General features: G+C 37.3%; 1 protein-coding gene across 1 annotated transcript; it reads left to right on the top strand.

The window, feature by feature from the left end:
• Positions 1–3,614: 3,614 nt before the first annotated feature.
• Positions 3,615–22,308, top strand: LOC122396348 (glucose-6-phosphate 1-epimerase). Its single transcript, XM_043394661.1, has 6 exons — positions 3,615–3,794; positions 4,462–4,513; positions 17,645–17,703; positions 18,004–18,341; positions 19,031–19,339; positions 19,916–22,308. Exons 1-6 carry the CDS (start codon positions 3,725–3,727, stop codon positions 19,922–19,924), a joined length of 837 nt encoding a protein of 278 aa, XP_043250596.1. The 5' UTR covers positions 3,615–3,724; the 3' UTR covers positions 19,925–22,308.
• The last annotated feature ends 126 nt before the right edge of the window (positions 22,309–22,434 follow it).

Below are 22,434 nucleotides of genomic sequence, written 5' to 3'. Positions count from 1 at the left end.
TAGACCTTTCACCCAATGTATTCTTTCTGCCCATTTGTCTGGGGCTCTAGAACCTCATTATCATTTTCGTGTCACTCGCAACGTTACCAACAGATTTAGAAATGAAATTAGAAATTTTAGTATTTTTTAACGGAATGAAAGGTGTTCGACACAAAATTGAGCATCGATTAAGATTACTAAAATATATAAGGATGTACCTCATTTATAAGTACACCTCAAACCCTCTATTTTTTATTTTAAATTGTGATACATCATTTATTTAAAAAATAACTCGGTATGGGAGTCGGAAATCTGTCTCTTTGCCTGTAAAACGCGATTTTGCGATGGTAATGCTATTAATTATTGGTTCGTGCGATAAGAAATCTTGACAAATATTAAAATAATTTTGTACGAGAATATCAATCGCTGCATGTGAACTTCATACAGAGTACTTACTCGACGATGGTGTAAATTAAACAATTATAAATAAAACCTAGCATTGTTTAACAATTCTTAACAATATGTGGTATATGAATAACGAAAGGGCCCTTCGGTATGCGTAAATAATAACTTTTCGCGAAATAATTCGTCCAGCCGGACGGATCGAGATGGCTGACACACGCTGCGCTCTCCCCACTCCTCCTTCGTCGCTAGATAAAGGCACATGTGGCGACTTGTGTCTCATTCTGGCGGGGGGCGCCAAGGGTGGCGGAACTCCTGGCCCGGTGGGCAACCCGGGACCATCCTAGGCCGACCAGTGGTGACCAGGGGGGCCAGTACTGACCAGTTCTGGCTAGCGCTCCTACCACTACTGACCACTACTGACCACTACTGACCAGTGCCGGACGGTGATGACTACGGTAAGAACTGTTTAAAAATTCTCTCCCCTCTCTTATTCTATCGTTTGATACCAATTTCGCTTCAATGTACTGATTTTGCCTAACTGACGTTGCTATAATATGAATATTTTCTTACTTTACAGCTTGCCCAGTGGTAACTATCCTATATACAGACAACAAGTAGTAAGTCCACTCCATTTATTTATATTTTATTATTTTTATTTGTTTGATGTGAATTCGGTTATTATGGATGTTCCTTTCCTCTGTTTCGATTTTGACATTGTTTGTCGAATTTATGTTACTGCTTTGATACGTGTAATATTGCAGGATATAATAATGTAATATTCTTCTTCTTCTTCTTCTTCTTTGTGTTTTTTACGCCGCGTCGACTGCGAGGTCATTGTTTTCAATCGTATACTATATTTATTTCTATACGATTTCCTGAATTTCTGTTTTTACGTTCTTGCTCGAATTCTCGTAATATTCTGCGGAGGTACTTTGTTTGATCGTTCCATTTCGTTTGATTGTTCGGTGTTGATTCGATTTGGTGTCTCGGTCCAAGTGTTCCAATGGTCCAATGTTCGTTTTGAGTTGTACAACATTGGGTCGATTCATGTATCATATTTGTTTCGATGACACTGATCAAAAGAAGAATATTCGTTTTGATATGTATGACACGGTGTGTCGATGCATATACCATTTTATTTTTACGCTTCAACTTAAATTCTAGTATCATTTTACTCTGTTCGATTCCCTTTAGGTGATAGATCATTTTTAAGTGTACATATTAAATTTACTACCATATCTCACTAATATAAATATTAGTTTTGATTTCAGTTTAAATTTGGATCGATCGCAAGGACATCGAGGGATGACGCCCGTCGATGGTCTTTTAATTCCAAGTTGATTAGTCTTAAGCTTCGTCGCGAGTATTAAAATTAACGTCGAAGCCTTCTTTATTATACATACGTGTCTCCGCGTCCTACCAAGCAATTATTTAACAAGTAGCTTCTATCTCGCTCGTTCCCTCGTTCACTAGCTTCGATCGCCGCTGTTTCATCGAAACATGTGATCGGCCGTGTATCTGTTCCGAAAGATCAAATCGCCTTCTCTTGGTAGCTCGATCCAGGGAAAATGGTACCTCGCTGGAAGGTGTGGCGCTTTCGTTTCCTGCGAAAACTCATACCTTTCAGCGGGAGTCGACACTGTATCAGGTACTCTCTCTTTGTCAGACAACTTGAGTCGGGTCCTTCGGGCTCCCGGCGGGTTGCGTTGGAGAAATGGAGACCTTCGATTACGGAGTCGCAGAGAATGTCCATTATCCCATAGAGATCTAGTTAGCAAGGGCAGTAGGTTCGATCCTCGGATCCGCTGCACGGTTCAGCTTCGCGTCGCGTCTCGTCGCGTGTCCCTCAAATTAGCTTCGTCCCTCTTTTTAACCAAATAATTGCTTGGTACAACTAAATCAGAACATCCAAGGAACTTTGTTTCCTTCTATCGTCCGAATTTTAGGTTAACTTGACCAGACTTGAGCTTCGACGTTGATTTTAAGTCCCTATTGTATACGTCTCCCGATATTGCCAAGTAATTATTTAACAAGTACCTTCTCTCGACTCGTTCTCCGGTTCCTAGCTTCGACCACCGCTGTTTCATCGATCGAAACATGTGATCGACCGTCCAGTTTGTCCGAAAGATCTAGTCGCCTGCCAATGATAGACCGATTGCTAGAAATAGGAATCAATCTACCAAGGGTAGTGTTGATTCGATCCGAAGATCTGTTGCACGGTTCAGCATCGCGTCGCGTATCTCACAATTTAGCTTCATCCCTTTTTAAACGAAATAATTACTTGGTAGCTAAGCTTAGCTAAAAGGGAGATCGATGGAACTTTGATTCCATCTATCTCCCTTCGGGTCTCCACTCGCAGCAACCTCCTCGTGGTGAGACCTGGTAATCGGTGTTACCCACGATATAAAAGCTTTTCTATCGTGGGCAACACCGAGCTAATGGCTGCGAATTTACAATTGTTTCTTGATATAATAAACGAATTTAGATTTATAATTAGCCAAGTGTTTGGTCAGGCATTGTGTTAGGCAGGTTATGTTTATTTGAAGAAAAATTCTTTTGAAACCTCTCTCGACTCTCTTCGTTGGTTGTGCATCTTTCATTGGTTTGCACTTTCGTTTGTTTCTTCTCTGGGCACTACACTGTCTGCCTCCCATATTAATTCAGCGAATAGTTCCTCAACTGACCGCCATACATGAGAAGAGGCCGCTGAAATCACCTCCGAATTTTCAGGTCGGTACGACAGTCAGATTGGACCGCGAAAGTCCATAAAGGTCTGTTCATATACCTTGTCCGTGGCCAACATACCCATAATTTCTGTCTCACTTCCTCTTGTATTCATTTCTGTAACCTGTTGGTAATGTTGCGAGTGACACGTAAATGGTAATGGGGAGCCCCATAAAAATGGGCCGAGAAAATACATTGGTTGCAAGGTCTACTCGTATACCTCGTCTGTGCAATAAGCAAAGTACCATAATGAAAAGAAATTGTGAACAATTTTGAACCAACGCATTCTACGGTTGTAAGGTCTACTCGTATACCTCGTTCGTGGTGCAAGGTTCGCTTGGTAATCGGGCAAAGTTCATTCTCAACCGGAAAAGACTCTTATTACCTTACGGCGGATTTATGTTTCACTGGTCCGGTCGTTCGACCTTATCGCGAGCAAGTAAGCTGATTTTGTCGGGAGTTGCGGGAACAGAATCCAGATGGCGTTCGACGGCGAGCAGCGTGCATAAAAAGTATTAAAAAATAAGAAAATCGAAGTGGTGGGGATGAGCTTGGGGCATTGAACAAAGGTTGACTGCGTCGGTTGTGGAGCCGGCGGTGCATTCACGATTCAAACATGGCAGCGGCTACCAGCGTTGTCGTGCTCGATAGAGGCAACAATACCACCTGCACGATTAATTTACACGGTGTGTGCGCGCGTGCAGATAACTAGAAACGACCGGATCTGCGAGTCGGCTGTCAGATTTTACCGTGGCTTCTTTCGAACAGTGTACAGAAACCCCGTTGACCGAATAATTTTTTTTCCGCGAATCATATTTACCCGGGGAGGCTGTACGCCTCGGTATCGGTTGTTACGAGAATCGACGAAAAATACGATAGATCGGCAGCAACGGATACGTTGCAGTGAATCGACAAACCGCCGCTCCCAGATCTGGTTTCCGTTTCTATATTTAGTGGAAGACAAAGTGTGTACGCGCCTTTACTCGAGCCTAACCTCTAACTTGTGTGCAGTTGTACGTGCATTTGCGTATTCATATATAAATTATTTGGAACGTTCGAAATTTGACGGGCAACGCGACGTACCGTCATCGATCATTTTTCGTGTATTTTATGCGTCGAGCAAATCGAACAGAAAATCTAATCGACTGCTAGACGGAACGTCACTGTAAACAGGCGACAGACTCTTGACGAATTTTCATTCACGAATGACAGTACGTCGCGACCGTCCAACGGCGGTAAAGTTAAATTCGTGCGTGAGTTGATAGTTTGACAGAAAGTTCACAGTTGATTCTCCCGCGTCGCAACAGTAGAACGGTTGGATCGAGATTCTGATTGAAATTCTCTGTTTTTTAGGGGCCACGGTCGTTTCCTGGCGCGTGAATAATCAAGAACAGCTGTTTGTCAGGTAAGTCCCACGATTGCTATTTCGTTTAAGTAGAGAGGAACGAAAATATCACGTTTATGGTACAAATGCAGTTACCAGAGTTCATTTTACAAATGTTTGCCAAATTACGTTCAACTTGAAATAGTTTATAAGAGTACTTGACGATATTCGATATGATTCTCGTAATACATTTAAGTTCTTGTGATATTTCTATGATTGAACTATAGCTTAGGTATAGGGTAATTATATAAAGTATATTAATTGTTACATCCATTTGAAGAGGCTATTAATGTGCCATTCGGAAGAACAAGTAATTTATTTTATATATTTTTATTTTAAACGCGGATGCAATGATTGGTATTAAATTTTATATGCACGTGTATGTACAATAGACCAAGAAATGATTACTTACGAGAACAGTACACGAGGGGGCAACGTCGGTGATATTTTTTCATGCACGAAGGCGTATCAGAGATTTCAAGGTTAGAATTTCTTTTTAATGGTACCGCCGTACGTCTCTTCTTTGTTCAATGGCGGGCGGGTTAGACGATTTCAATAATCTACGATACAGGATCGTTTAACGTGAAAAATAGCAGTAAAGAATGATCGTTGGATCGTGAGAGTCGCTTACAGCGATACCTACATTTAGATCGATTCGATATTGGAATCATTGAATTGCTAAATCACGAACGCTTGTTAGCATTTCCGAACTAATAACAGCGTGTGATGTAACAATTGGCTGCCCTCGTATTGCAACTAAATGGCCATCGAACGAACGCGTACAGTCGATAGAAATTATTCGACCGAACGGGGCTCGGAGGACCGGATGTTTACATCGCGATGTGTACGTAATATGTTCCTCATATTTTTGGTGGCTGAGAACCGAAAACTCACGATCGTTTTGATAAACACGGACGAATAAAAAAAAAAGCACAAGGGAAATAGTATTTCGATTAACTTTACAGTTTAATTTGAAAATAATTTATTTCCTGAGGACTTTATACGTTCCTAATTATGTAGTTCAAACCACCATAGCCAGTTAGTTACGAAAATTTTATTTAAATAAAAACGGAGATCGAAACAAAGCGGTCGTTGTTAAAGGCTACAAAGATTACTGATGATAATAATGTAGGCTTCTTGACCAGGCCTGGATTTAAACGATGTATCCGGTACCAAAGAAAAAACCGACGACGTCAGAAAATCTAAGGCGACTATTCTATCTAATTAGCCTAGAAATGATACGCGTGTTCGTGATTCAGCGTATTATACACAATTTCAATAATACATCGATGCAAATGGACAACGTTTCAAGCACCTGTTGCAACGTTTATTACTTTATTGGTTCATTTTTTAAATTAAACGACTTTGCATCGTGGTTTGTTTAAATCGTCTAATTATATTAATAAAGAGAGGAGCACGACGTACGATTAAACGGAATAATAACCTTGATGAGATCGTCAGATATCGCTGCATACACGGAAAAATTATTACAGGTGTAATGCAGCCTACATGTTATTCCTCTGGACAGAGGTAAACGATTAAAAACACTAGGAAATAATAGGAATAATATCATACGTGAAAATTCTCAAAAGATTTTCAAAAGTGAAACCCTCAAGTTGAGTGTTTACGTACACTTAAATTTATGTTATAAATATAATTGTGCGATTAATGTATCGATCAGATTCGGTAGACGAATTTAAGGACACGGAGGTGGCCGATCGTCACGAGATTTGTAGAGGGTGTGGGGGTTACGACGGAAAGTAGTTTCGTTTTCTTACCACCAGAGGCGTTAATTGCATTTTTAACCAATCAACTTTATTCTAAACCTTATTTTTATTACACTTGGAAAAAATTTTAATGGGGGATTCTAGAGATCAAAATAGGACGAAAATCAAGAATACTAATTTGTTGATGGAGGCTTCTTTAAAATGTTATTAACATTTTAAGCTCCACATGTACTGAATTTTTTTCTCGAAAATGCGTAGGTTTTCGGGGTTATGTCTATTCACCAAAAATGATTGTAATCGACTCCTTCGACCGAATATAATTTTTCCAAAACGATTTGAAATTTTTCAATTTTGATGAGAAATTTAGGCATTTTCACTAATTTTTTTCTTGAAAATGCGTAGGATTTTGGGGGTATGTGTAATGACAAAAAATGATTGCAATGGGGTTCTGCAACCGAAAATAATTTTTTCAGAATGATTTGAAATTTTTCTTTTTCGTCGAAAAATTTAGATATTTACTGAATTTTTTTCTCGGAACTGGTTAGGATTTCGAGGGTATGTCTGTTCACCAAAAATGATTGTAATCGACCCCCGCGACCGAATATAATTTTTCCAAAACGATTTGAAATTTTTCTTTTTCGTCGAAAAATTTAGGCATCTTCACGAATTTTTTTCTTAAAAATGCGTAGGATTTCGGGGGTATGTGTAATGACAAAAAATGTTTGTAATGGGGCCCTTCTACAGAAAATAATTTTTTCAAAACGATTTGAAATTTTTCAATTTCGTTGAAAAATTGAGATATTTACTGAATTTTTTTCTCGGAACTGGTTAGGATTTCGAGGGTATGTCTGTTCACCAAAAATGATTGTAATCGACCCCCGCAACCGAATATAATTTTTCCAAAACGATTCGAAATTTTTCAATTTCGTCGAAAAATTTGTCCACTTGCTGAATTTTTTTCTCGAAAGTGGATAGGATTTCGGGGGTACGTGTATTCACCAAAAATGTTTGCATGTGACTCCAGAACCTAGAAATAATTTTTTTAGAACGATTCGAAATTTTTTTTTTCGCCGAAAAATTCTGGCATCTTTACGAATTTTTTTCTTAAAAATGCGTAGGATTTCGGGGGTATGTATAATGACCAAAAATGATTGTAATTGACCCCCGCAAGCAAACATAATTTTTCCAGGGCGATTAGAAATTTTTTAATTTATTTTTTTAATAACTCGCTAACTTACTAACGAAGCCTCAGTCAAGAAATTGTTATTCTTGATTTTCGTCTTATTTCGGACCCTAGAATCTCCCATAACAATTTTTCACAGCCAACACTTGATAGCTCGTTTCTAAAAAGTTTTCCATTTCTTTGGTGTCCCAAAATTCGAATAGTTTGCGCAGAACGTGTTTAATCGCGACTATACGGGCTTAGTTGGGACGTCACTGATACCAACACGACCGCAATTATTTGTAATAGCCGTCGACTGTCGAGTAGCCGATGACAGAGCAACAGTAGAGGCCACGTATGGTCGCGTAAATAGCGAGCGTACGACTACCGCGAACGACGATGAAAGTTATTTACGGGCAGCATCGGCTCGGGTAGAATTTAATAAAGGGAATAATGGTTACGTGCGAAAACTGTACGAATACGGCGTTTCCATAAAGGATACGTCGGCGATGAACCGCCTTTAACGCACCACGCCGTTTAAATTCCTAAACTAAGTTAGTAGCGAGTAAGACATGCGTGCACACCTGCTGAGAAAGAATCGCATAAAAGCGCGGTGCCCGTGACGATCGTTTTAAAAGAGCCACTCCGGGAGCAGACGATGAAAAAACTGACGGAGCGAAGGCAAGGGCGCTCTGGACCAGTACATACCTTTTACACGTGGTTCAGGGACCCTCGCCAGTTGCCAGTCATCGGTTCTTCCGACAGTTAAAGCCGCTGTCGGGACCACCTTTCTATTTACTTCGCCTCTTCCTACCAATATCTCGCTGTACAAGTAATCGACGCTAGGAAAATCGAGACTTACAACCGATTACAATCACCTCGACACTGTCAACGATCACGTTGGGCCACGTCGAGCTGGCAAAACGCTCGAAAGTCACGAATCTCGTGAAACAGCCACGGACGTTCGAAGCGGTTCCAAGTTTTTTCTACCACGAATAATACGAGAACCGCTTGGAACATAACTCGAAGGCTGAAACCTTCGATCGTACGCGGACTCGAAACGATTAAAATTTTATCGAGACTCATCGGGGATCGCGCTCTCGAAGCGATTCGAATTTCTCGAATGCAGATTCGAGGCGTTTCGGTCGCCATAGAGCCCCGGATATGCTCATCGAAATTACTTATTCGTGGGGTTTCCAGATACTTTGGTAAAACTGATGCACTCAGAATCTTACATTGTGCTTTGATGAGACCTGTTTTAGAACATGGCAGCATAATTTGGTCCCCTTAAGAAATTTCTTCGTCTTGTTGCTAGGCATAGTGGGAGCCCCATACTTATCAATCCTTACACACTAAAACAGATTTAATTGAATCATTAGAAAGTCTAGAATTATCCTTGCAACATATTGTAAATTAATTCATTTTGTTACATTCACCAAGCGATAATGTTTCTACCAAAGGGTTTAATACCTGTTAATAAATGAATAATAATAATAATAATCTTGAAACACTGCAGAAGAAGAATCACAGATATTATTTGTTTGCAAGTAAGCTAATCAAAGGTCACATTTCGTGTTCAACGATTACTCAATTGTTACCTTTCTATGTACCCATCTAGGTATTTAAGAAATCACTTTCTATTTTACTCTGAAACTTACCACACAACGTTTGGATCCCAGAATTGTGCAAACAGAACGATTAGTGATGGAAATTTTGTAGACACTAAAACAGATTTGGATAAACAATCATTAGAAAGTGAAAAATTATCCTTGCAAAACATATTGTAAATAAATTTTAATATAATAAAGTAAAATCCACATCTGTAGTTCCTTGCATATTACAACTTTGATCCCGTTAATAAATGAATAATAATAATAATAATGAAAGTGTATAGGGGATCGTTTGAAACATAGAAACGCGGACTCGAAACGATTAAAATTTAATCGAGACCCCGTCGAGGATCGCTCTCGAAGCGATTCGAATTTTTCGAATGCAGATTCGAGGGGTTTCGGTCGCCATAGAGCCCCGGATACCCATCGAAAGAGAATAGGAGATCGTCGAGAGGTCTGAAATATAGAAACGTGGAATTGAAACGACAGAGTAAACTCTGCAAGATAATAAGCAAAAACGGTTCACAGTCGTGCTCGTAATTTACTCCAATTTCCGTGTAAATGGCTATAAAAGTTATGTCGGTATGCCTGGTGCGATATGAATCTCTCCGAGTGCGATACGACAGCGAAACACACGCCACTTTCGTGTTTCGGTATTTTTCTGCGCTGCGATTCGGAAACGAAACCTCCTCGTCCATTCTTATTTCGCTCACTTTCGACGTCCTCGTTCTATCCAGTAATGAAACTGAAAAATATCCGCATTAAAACATTTTTATAATTATTTCAACGATATTTGTCATTGTTGTTAATTTTCATGGGGGAATATCTATGAAAAATGTATTTTATTAACTGTTTGGTTTCGTTGTCGTCAATTAGTTTGGTTTCGTTGTCCTCCATTTTTATTTCGTTCCCTTTGTATTCCTCAGTAATGTAATTTGGAACTGAAAATTATCGGTATTAAATCATTTTTATAATTATTTTAACGATATTTGTTATTGTTGTTAATTTTCATGCGGGGAATATCCGTGAAAAATGCATTTTATTAACTATTTGGTTTCGTCGTCGTCCATTTTATTTCGTTCCATTTGGTCGTCGTCGTCCATTTTATTTCGTTCCCATTGGACGTCGTCGTTGTATCCAGTAATGTAATTTGAAACTGAAAAATATCTGCATTAAAACATTTGTATAATTATTTTAACGATATTTGTTATTGTTGTTAATTTTCATGGGGGAATATCCGTGAAAAATGCATTTTATTAACTGTTTGGTTTCGTTGTCCTCCATTTTTATTTCGTTCCCTTTGTATTCTCCAGTAATGTAATTTGAAACTGAAAAATATCGGCATTAAAAAATTTGTATAAATTATTTCAATGATACTTTTTATTGTTGTTAATTTTCCTGGAGGAATATCTGCAAAAAATGTATTTTATTAACTGTTTCGTTGTCGTCAATTAGTTTGGTTTGGTCGTCGTCCATTTTATTTCGTTCCCTCTGGTCGTCGTCGTTGTATCCACTAATGTAATTTGAAACTGAAAAATATCTGCATTAAAGAATTTGTATAATTATTTTAACGAGACATACTTTTTATTGTTGTTAATTTTTCTGGAGGTTATCTGTGAAAAATGTATTTTATTAACTGTTTCATCGTCGTCAATTAATTTGGTATTGTTAGTTTGGTTATGTCGTCGACTTCGACTGGACAGCCTGAACGTTGTTCATCTTTGACGATTAATATTAAATTAGATTATTTGGTTCAGGGACCGTTGTAAATAGCATTAGAGGTTAGGTCGTAATTTGGGCGTCTTATTTGGCTTCGATTCAATAATTTCAGCAAGAGAAATTGCTCTAATAGGTCCCGCCATTTTGTTAAACACTGATAAGTCGTAATGGCAGGGAGATTGTGGTTTTTCAAATATTTTTCGTACCTTTTCAAATGCATCATTTTTGGTTATGTAGACAGTAAGGTATTCGTTAAATATTGGTATTGAAATTTAGTATTTGTTTCTTTCGTTTCTCAGGCGAAAAGAAATTACTTTTCTATAGATACGTCTTGTATTGTTCGAAGCCATGTTGTTTCTCCATTGTTTCGTTACTTAATCGCGCAAGTTGCTAAAAGTTATTGTTCAAGATTCATATTTTGCTTCTCGTGTAAGTAAATGATATTGCTCTTTTGTTATAACTGTCTATAGTTTGTTAAGAACAATCCCTGATTTGTTAGGATCGACTAAATTCCCTTTTATCTACAGTCCCTTCTTAACGAAGAATCAATTGGAAAATAATTGTGTTGAAGGAAGAAAAAATAGGAAATGCAAATGAAAGGAGAAAAGAAAGAAAAATAAAAGCAATGCAAGAGAAAGAGGAAAGAAATTGGATAAATGTGAAGAAAATAACAGAAGGAAATTTAAGGAAGAGTAAAAGAGAAACACAAGGATGATTTGGTTTGGTTAAAAGTGGTAATTATTTTCATTCTTACCGCAAGAAAAAGGGTAGATAGGACGCAGGCCTTCGACAGATTTTATAACCTACGTCGATAGATGTCGCTACAATGATTATAATTTAAACGGTACCTTAGACAGAGTTATCTAACCTCACCTATGGCAGTGCACGCTAATGCGGTGCAGATTAACAGGATTTGGATCACTAAGATGACACTTCCACTTTCTATTATCTCTTTTTCACGTGTCGCTGATATCGAGGCCCCCTGAAACATATTTATCATTATTTTCCAACGCTGCTCTATTTAAATTTAATTATAACCTAACATTTAATATTTTATAATTATAACCTTGTACTACATGTACCTATACTGTATTTGCTATATAAATCACATCTTGTTTAAGGCAATAGTGAATAAGTAAACAAATTTGTACATATTTCCTAAATATCAATAAATACGTGTGAGATATTTTTATAACAATAGTTGTAATTTATATACACATTTTACAGTACGATACCCCTATTGGAGGTAAACAAACATTGAGAAAAAATTTATAAAAATTAATAGACCAAGATTCAAAAACATTATTGACTCGAGGTGGTATTACATGTTTTGCAAGTGCAATATTTAAGAGTGTACAAGTCTAAAACTGCTTATATTACGTCAGTATAGTGACGATAAACTCTGTGCTTTAACCTTTAGCATAGAGCTTCTTCAATGAACGTGATCTAGCAGGAGAGAAGGGGTCATCGACTGACCCTCGGTTTGAAAATTGCTGGAAATTTCACTGCCAAAGAAAATGTAGCATATTTGTAAGGTTAGGGCTAGCGTTCAAGCTCGTGCAAAGATAGAAATTAAGAAGCGGGGCAAAAAGGTGACTCGGTCCGATGTACGGAACGTTCGAATTTTGAAATGCGAGTAATTTGTGCCTCGCAGTACTCTATAGACGTGGAAAATAATGCCGTGGAACCTTCAGAGCAGAATCCAGTCGAATGGGAATGTTGTAGAATGCCGGCAAAAACCGCAGACCCTGGGATCATTAGTCTATGGCCGAGCCTATAACCCATTGCGGTATTATATCGGGTGGAGTGAAACTCTAGCTAATAATCTCGCTTCGAAATCATTTTACGAACAGATTAAAAAAATATTTTCCCCCATTTGGGTATCGTTGGTTTAGGAGTTTCAAAATTAAACAAGTAGTTTAATGGGGAGGGATTCTAGAGGCCAAAATAAGACGAAAATCAAGAATACCAATTTGTTGATGGAGGCTTCGTTAAAAAGTTATTAACAATTAAATTTGAAAATTTCAAATCGTTCTGGAAAAATTATTTTCGGTCGCGGGGGTCAATTACGATCATTTTTGGTGAATAGACATACCCTCGAATTCCTACCCATTTTCAAGGAAAAAATTCGAGAAGAGGCCTAAATTTTTCGACGAAAAAGAAAAATTTCAAATCGTTTTGCAAAAATTATTTTCGGTTGCAGGGCCCCATTACAATCATTTTTTGTCATTACACATACCCCCGAAATCATGCACATTATCGAGAAAAAAATTCAGAATGGGCGGAACTTTTTAACAAAGGCTCTATTAACAAATTGGTATTCTTGATTTTCGTCTTATTTTGGCCTCTAGAATCCCCCATTAAAATTTTTCCCAAGGGTGGCTGAATACAGTGTACATGCATCAAACGTACACACTTGAAGTAAAGTCGATGTAAAGTTTCTCTCTCTCTTTTTATAATTTATTAACACTTCATTGAAAATTCCCAGTAGCAACCGTATCATGATGTGTGCATAACATTATTTACAAGGAGAGGGCAAAGCCTTCGTGACTTAATTATCCGGTTTAAGAATATATGATATTACAGAGGCAGATAGTCGATAATTTTTGAAATATCGATGATCAAAGTTTCATTATTATGTACAAATATAATTTTAATTTATCAACTTACAATTATCACCATGGGGGTAATGGTAAAGCGAGGAATTCCTACAAAGTAGGTCCAAGTTCGATTCCCAGGCAACTTAAAGGGTTTTTTTCTCTTAATATAATAAATTTGAATAATGAAATTTATCGATAAAAATCCTAATTAACGTTTAAATAATGTATCCCTTGTGTTTATTAAAATGTATATAATATAAAAATGTAAAGATTTGGTATTGATAAATCGGGTGAGAAATTCCTTCGTCCACAGTAGTTGGGAAAACAAAGAAGGAAGTATTGTCTGATGAACCACACCTCGCAAATGAAGACAAAAATATAGAAAACTTACAATTATTGTTCCGGTACAACAAATGAAACTTGTAAAAACAATATAAATTAAATAGTCGTTACAGGGCAAGAAATTCCAGCAAATGGTAGTAATGTCCGTTGATACATTAAAATTGTATTTGTAGATTATAATGAAACTTTAAGTATTCGTCTCTGTAATTGTTATATATTCTGAAACTAGATAATTAAATCTACAAGCGTGCAAAGTTTAAACAAAATCGGTAAGAAAGCCTCTCTCCTCGTTCTTAGGGTTTCGTTCGCTATGAATAGGGCTATGATATTTGTATTCCCTTAAACTGTCGATCGCGAAGGGTAAAGTGCCTTGATTAGTAGGAATTTTCAATTTTTCGATATACATGCCCTGCAGGCACTTTACCCTCGATCGTTAGCCTCGAGTTTCCGAGTTTCCATCTTTTTATTTCGGGCGGTCTGTTATAGGCGGCCATTTTGATGGGGGGAAATTTCGAACTCGCCGAGCCAACGATTCGCCAATCGCCTCAATCTGTAGTATTTATATTCGAATCTTCTTCGATTTTATTTCATTATCGGAGAATTTAAATAACTCGGTGAATAATACAAACGATTAGAGAGTTCGTTGAAAAATAATTGTGCACACATCGTTGTTCGAATTTCCGCGTTGACGCGTTCGTGAAAATGATCGAATTTAGCAAACGTTCGGACCGTCCGGGTCAGTTACCGCGACAAGATTTTAAATCCCGCCACGGAGAATGATAAGGAATGCAACGTTATCGTTCGCGAAGAATTCGCTCGTTTACAGCCCACACGTCCACTTAGGTGGACTTATTATGCACCGTAAGACACAGAAAGCCGCTAAATAGCTCGGCATCGCGATTTCGCAATAAACCATAATAATACATCCTCGACACGAACGGTGTCGCGGCAAACTGGAAGATTTTAGTCGTTACAGTGTCCGCCTGATCGCGATACAAATTCGATTTACAAGGAGGTCGAAGGTCGAAGGTAAAATTTCGGTACAGAATTTGCTTTTTTTCACCGCGGAATATTCTCTCGTTTATCAGCAGCTGTTAGGATCGTAGTTTGGTCAGAGTTTCACACGATCGTTCCGGGGTAAGGGCAGCTTCAACGAGTAGACGTAGTCATGGCGCAGCCACCACCCCAGTGTAAATAGGTTTACTTCTTGCTTGCCTTAGTTAAACAAAGTTCCACCAAGCTAGAAACCAAGTACTGGCACATCGAGATTCGCGAGGCGAACGTTCCACGGCATCTGCAATTTAGTGCAAATATCTATAAACAACTTGTCGTTTTTTCAATTCCAAGGTAGATTCGTTACATTCGATACGGTCAATTTTTATCGAAATAATTTTCTTTTTTATTTAACGCGTTAAGTTCTGAAGTTGAATAAACGGGGAATAAATTATTTCAAATATCGTGGCAATATTTCCTTAAAAAAACATGGGGTATATTTAATGTATTAAACTCGAATGTATATTGTACTCGATAGTGTTATAATTTTAATGCTTAAAAGTAACGAATATTTTTAATTTTTTCGTTGCAACCAAGTATGAATGCAACAAAGAACATTAATTGAGAGAAATAGTTAATATCACGTTACGCTTCCTTCTGCCCTATAACTTGTTCGCACCGCCTTGACATTGAATCAATTAAACGACATCGTTCGGTCGTAATATTACTCTCCATTCTTCTTCTACGCCAGCATATAGTTCGTCCAATTTTCTGGACTTATTTTCTTTTCGACATTGCAATATTCAACAGGCTCGTATGGTTTTCTTTATCCAATTCTCATTATTTGCAAATCGAACAAATACTTGCGACTCCGTGACACGTGTATCGATCCTCCTGGACCTTTTGCCGTTTCTTGTACACGTTTTGGTTCATTAACAACGACGCTCGACATACTTTTTCCCCCCTATCTAAGCCTACTCTATTAAGTTTGGACACCGCGATCGAAAATAACTTTCAAAGTCTGCCAAAATTCGCTATCGATGTTCTCGTTAAATTACATCCATCGATTTTCGTCTAACGACCAACTTACGAAGCTGTTTTGAAACGATCAGCTTACGAGATACGACCGCCATCTTGTCGAACCGTCTCGAGCGAAATGCAACGTTTTTATCGAGTATATTCGTAAACAAAGTCGTCGAAAAAGCGGTTCTGTTAAAAATAGTAATAATAATAATTTAGTATGCACGTAAATAATAGAAAGTTCGATCCCCCTGCTATTATTTTTCGTGTATTTTTTAACGATATATAACCGGAAATAATTTTGTTCTACGATGTGTATACTGTAAATTAACACTTTGACTGCCATGGATGTCAGGATTTTCCATTATGGAACTAGAGAAAAATTCATTCTCAAGTTAAGACGTTGAGAGAGTCATGAAAATAAGTATCGAAACAAATTTTAGGTTATGTAGTCTAGAATGGTTTTAAACGAAAGTTGTAAACGGTTTTGATCCGACAGTGAACGTCGCCCACATATGGCTGACAAGATTTACCATTATGACACTAGAAAAATTAATTCTCAAGTGAAGACGTCGAGGGAAATGAATTTGAATAGAATTTGTGAATTTTAACAAGGTTACGAAAATCAGTACCGAAACAAATTGTAGGTTATGTAGCGTACAATGGTCTACGATCAAAATTTTACTTCCGCGGATTATACGGGTTTTGATCTGGCAGTGAACGTGTTAAAGATTTGGTAACGTTCGATTAGGAAGATATCGTGCTGGAAGAACGGTGTTTTCGTAATGATTTTCTCGATTTACTCGATTTACTCGATCCCGGTGAATATTGTGCGGAATACCGGGCGTAACCGCGTTTGAAAATGGGTGTCGTTCGCGTGGAGCAGCACCAGCAACGGCAGCAACAGCGGCGGTAGCAGCAGCAGTAGTAGCAACGGGGGATAACAGCAGCTAGAAACGACGAGGAGGAGAGGTTGGAAACTGTGATGCCCGCAAAAAGCACGGCAGACAGCGGCGATCGTTTTTGCTTGGCGTCAGCCGCGTTCCTACCACCGCGTTGTACTTCGTGGTGGTACATCGCTCCCTGTCTTCTCTCCTGCTCCCTCTACCGCCATTCATCTCGCGCTCTCCTCTCGTTCTCCCTTCCGGCCTTTTCCTCTTCGCGATCTATATACCATTCGCCTCGAAAGATCGTGCAAACGGATCAGATTACCTCCGCCTTCTACAGTTTACGCGTACCAGGAAAATAGATTAGATCGCTTGATTTTCGAGGATACCACGATATCCTGTGCAAATGTATCGCCCGTCTGGTTTCAGCCGCGAACAAAAATCGGACTGTTTAGCGCGTTCGCCGCCATTGTCGAGTTGATCGGTGACCGTCGTAGAACTTTCTCGATTAACGCCACGCTTGTTCTGTCCATCGACGACTCTCTTGGCGCTAGATTTTATGGAAACGAATCCTACGTAAACGTTTTAAGACGATTACGAGGTTACCTAAACTCCAGACTAATTTGTAGGGGATGTTTCGCCATGGGCAGAAATAAATAATGTCCTGGAATGGTCGCACGAACCAACTAAAACAAAATGGAACGAAATTAGTCTTGAAATGTCCAAAGAAATATTTCGAAAGCATTGGCCAGAAAAATTCGAGCCATTATCGATGTCAAGGATACTTATTCTGTTGTTATTGTTCTAATAAACGCTACGTTCGATATGTTTACTATTTTATGTATTAGCAATACGCTTTAAGATATGTATATTAAATATGTTTCCAAATAAATATATGTATCTTCTACTTGCATGTTTGTATGTATAGTGTATTTAAAATTAATAAAATTCCCAAGCCCCAGCGATATTTAAATATTATTTTTGTACGAATCGTATTTTATCGTAGACAAATTTTACGTATAAATAATTACAATACTTTTTACCGTCTTTCTTTTATTCTTTAACCAACGACCAATCTTTTCTGCGTTTCAGTAAGCAAGCTGTATTCGATGGGAAGAAAGCTATTAGAGGAGGCATTCCATTTGTCTTTCGTAAGTATACGAGACGAAACAAAACAGTCTATTAGAATAATTGCTACAACAACTTAAGAAACCAGCTGAAATTTAAAAATATTTTACTTGAAAGAAAAGACATTCTTCGATTTTTATTGAAAATATTTCCAAAAATCGTGCCGGTAGACCTTTTTTTTCATCGTTAAATATTATAACATGTTTGAAATATTCACGTTAAACGTTTAAAAGCGTAGAGAAGTTTCTCTTGGACGTAACGTTTCCGTTGGCGCTTTAACGACACACGAAATAGTAATTATCCTTTGCTTTTATTACACCCAGCGCAATTTGGAGCATGGACGTTTGGGCCACCTCATGGTTTTGCAAGAATTATTCGCTGGAACGTAGAAAAATCACCCGAACGATTGCCCAGCGGTGACGTCGAGGCAATATTCTCTATAATGGACAGCGAATTCACCCGCTCGATGTGGAACTATCCATTTAGGTTAACGTACAGACTAATACTCCGAGAAAAGGAGCTACATTTTAATATAGGCGTGTACAATCCCAGTAAAGATCACACGTTTAGCTTTAATTTGCTGTTACACACCTACTTCAAAGTACCGGACGTTAGGAGATGTCAAATCACAGGTCTTCACGGATGCACTTTCATCGACAAGGTATACTATTTATTCACTAAATCCAATAATTAGTTCCTTTAAAAAATTACTTATATTTATTTCACGGAACAAGATTTGGTCAAGTCGGTAAAGCGATTAGCTACGATGCTTCTGGCAGTGGGTTCGATTCCCCAACAAGTCACTTTTTTTTTTTAATTATTTTTCAATGCACAAATATATTTTATTTATTATGTAAACCTACCCGAACTTTTTTCTCGTAAATAGGTGGGAATTCGAGGGTATGTGTATTCACCAAAAATGATTGCAATGGACCCCAGCAACCAAAAATAATTTTTTCAAAACGATTTGAAATTTTTTAATTTAATTATTAATAACTTTTTTATTTTATTTTTTTTTCCTCCAGCTAAAGCTTTCATGTTTTCAATTTAATCTCATAAATATTTGGTCTGTTTTTTCTTATGTAATGACCGAAAGATAGCCAACAAATATTTATCTCTTTAAACCAAGTAAATTTTGTCCCAATGCAAACATTCAAAAGCACTTTTTAATCTACTTATCGATTGAAAGATATAAAGCGATTAATACTACAATACATATGCATATTTCTTGAAAAAGTGTCTTGTTTGATCCAGTGGTTTGATAAATTATTAACAAATAATTTGTACTATTACGTGTATATATATTGCAGAGTAAACATTTAGAATGTGAAAGACTGATTATTGTTGCAGACGAGGGACAACCAAATCTTTCAAGAGGGTCGCGACGTAGTGACGGTGTGCGAGTGGACGGATAGAATTTACCAGAACACGCAACCGGAACATATTATCACTAACGTCGTATCCGGTAGGAAAATGCGAGTTCAAAAGTACAATTTCCCCGACACCGTGGTTTGGAATCCCTGGCAGGAGAAGGCACGCGACATACCCGACTTCGGTGACGATGAATTCCCAAACATGATATGCGTGGAAAGCGGACATGTTAGCAGCCCGGTCATATTATTACCTGGAACAGCATTTGAGGCCAGTCAAATCTTGCAGGTAAATCACATACGACCTATCACATTTGTAATCAACTGCCTCCACTTTGTTGCATCGGCTGACCTGAAATAACGAAACAATTAGTTAAATCCATGACCGATGCAAGTAATAAACCACAAAGGTCATCAATGACATCATTTTTTATGCACTGATACTACTGATTGTCAAAGATAGCCTTTCTGATTATATTAACTTGGATAATATATGGATTCCAGTAGAATTGACAACACTTTTAAGTCTTAAGAGACTCGTACAACTTGTATCGGGTCATCCAAGTACTAGACTCTGACCATTCTTTGGTATTGCAAGCTTTTATAATACTATTGCTGGAAATAGGTAGAGATAAGGATGATGGTCAAGGGGTGTGACTCAGGAAGGGTGCAAGTAATGTTTGCGATGTGACTGAGTGGTGTTTGCATGGTCCTGTTGGTCATCTGTCTTATTTTATTGTTCAGAATAGATATTAATAGTTTACCTATGAAAGACACTACTGAGACACTTTTTATTTTATTTTAGAACATAAAGTTTCTTAGCTTTTTCAGTAAATTTCATTCAATTTCTCTTTTTGTGTTTCAGGTAATGTGAGTAGAGGGTGGGCCAACTTCGCACGTAACGACCGGAAATAATGTCAATCCGCTGCATCCGGTATCCTCTGCATCAGGTACCGTCTGGCGGACCGGTGCCGGATGGCTCTATATGCCACCACCTCCACCACCACCGCCACCAACATCCTCGACACATCAGTCGCACCTCCACGCGCATTGTATTGCTCAGACTTGCACTATATGTTCTCTCAATCTTTAAACCAGCATCTCTTAGATCAAATGGACAGAAGGCACTAATTTTTACCACAACTGTTTTCAATGTTCAGTTTCGCCATTCTTTCATATCAATTGCTTCGATACTTTCAATCCTGAACGAATGATACATGTATAAACAGGACCGTGACCTTTGCAACAGACGTCTTTAAAAGTATAGCAACTATTTTTACATTTCACTATCGGCCAAAAGTGTTTATCTAATCAACACTTAGTCTAATCATGTTTTTCTTGTCATGGAAACCCTAAAGTTACATATGCTATTAACTTCTTAAAAATACTAATCAAATTCTTATTGTCAAATGCACATCTCAACAATTGATCAGACAAAGGTGGTAGTGTATGTGGATCCAAGTACTCGAAAACCAACAGGCAAAGAGAACGATATATTATCATTGCCCCGTCCGCCAAAATACTTAGACACGGCTCTGTATATAAATATCATTCTATTGTGTTTAACAATGCAGTGTACCAGATACTGGAAAGCTCTCAAAATCACTGACAAAATATCAAAGAAACACGAATTTTATAAAAGAAGTTTATCATCCAATAGACTGTAAACAATTTTAGAACGATCGTCGTTTGATATAATTGAATTTTAGCAAAATGAATAATTGAGTATTATACGTGCATACGTATGTATCGATCTATACATATACAATAAGATTTAGTGCGAATTCCTATTTTTAATAATATCATATTTGCCCATATAATTTGTTTTAAATTTTTTTCTTTCAAACGATAAAATGACACATTTTGATTTGTTGATTATTTAATGTTAATAAAAACATAAAACATTCCCAGATATTCGTTCAACTACTTAATATCGATCTAACGAACAACGTTTCTTACGTAATTATTAAAAAAATAAACAACTCGAACGTTCAGTTTCTAAAAAAAACAACGAACGTGTTTGTCCGGGCAATAAATTTGTTAAACTTTAATTTTCAAACAATTCTTTTGAATAACAAAAAGTGTTTCTTCGCTTGATGCTTTGTAATTCGATTATTCGTTCTATTCTTCTCAATAGTAATACTTGTTATATGTGACTGCTGAATGCATAAACATTGCAATACATTATACTGTTTATTGTTATAGTTTATTATCTGCTGCGAGATATCGACTACGAGTACTTTGTTTGTAAAAAAGCTTCGAATATTTTTTAACTAATTTTATGCTCAAGTATTTCATTGAATATTTTTTATTTCATATAAACGCCGGAAATAACTTGTATGTATATTTTTAATTATTTTAATAGTAGTTACACAGTTTTGTTCTACAAACACAAAAAGTATTCAATGTTCGTTAGAAATCATTTTCTTTTTTTTTACGGTATACATTCGACTTCCGTATTCACTAATTTTTTATCTGCTATCGATACATCGGAATTTTGTTTTTCATGTACTCATACAAAGTTTCGCACAACGTGCTGTTTTAATAACGCGACTACAAGTGTTTTCAAACGTAAGGAGCAAACTTTAGTTAATTTCATTAAGCCATTTATTGCGTGACTCATCTACAAAACAATACAGATATGGTGCTAATGTTACAGATATAATGTTGTAACAGTAGGTAGTTACAGTAGTTGGAACGCAGTCAACATTCTTTATTATTGTTGTAGCTTTAGCAGCAGGGACAAATTCTATCGGACTTTTTAAGTACCATTATATCCTCTATAATACCTTGTGCAAAAGGACAAAAAAAAAAAAACCATACAGTAACAATACACAATCGAAATAATTGTAAGCAAATATTTATACCGTATAATATTATAATACTAGTATAAAAAAAAAAAAACCAATTTCATGTGTGTACGAAACATTTGTAAAAATATTCTCATGTCGACGTGTTATTCGCTAATTATCTTTCTAGTAACGAGAAACGACTTTAGAAAATATTTACACTCTGCCATTCGATTATTGATATTTGAATCGTCGTTAAATATTACAATATACAGTAATTCCTACTTTGAAGTAACAATTTTTTTTTATATCTGATTCGAGTAATTAAATCAACCCCTCCTATCGCCGTTTATCTCTGCCATAGTGCACGCCAGATGGGAAACATTTTAATGGGGGATTCTGGAGGCCAAAATAAGACGAAAATCAAGAATACCAATTTGTTGATGGAGGCTTCGTTAAAAAGTTATTAATGTTCTAAGTTACGCCCATTCTGAATTTTTTTTCTCGAAAATGCGCAAGATTTCGAGGGTATGTCTACTCACCAAAAATGATTGCAATTAACCCCTGCAATAGAAAATAATTTTTCCAGAACGAT

This window comes from Colletes gigas, unplaced genomic scaffold, assembly GCF_013123115.1.
Source record: "Colletes gigas isolate AHSC1104 unplaced genomic scaffold, ASM1312311v1 Colletes_gigas_Sc00007, whole genome shotgun sequence".
Lineage (NCBI taxonomy): Eukaryota > Metazoa > Arthropoda > Insecta > Hymenoptera > Colletidae > Colletes > Colletes gigas.
The sequence above is the reverse complement of the archived record's forward strand: the minus strand, read 5'-3'. Positions and strand labels throughout refer to the sequence as shown.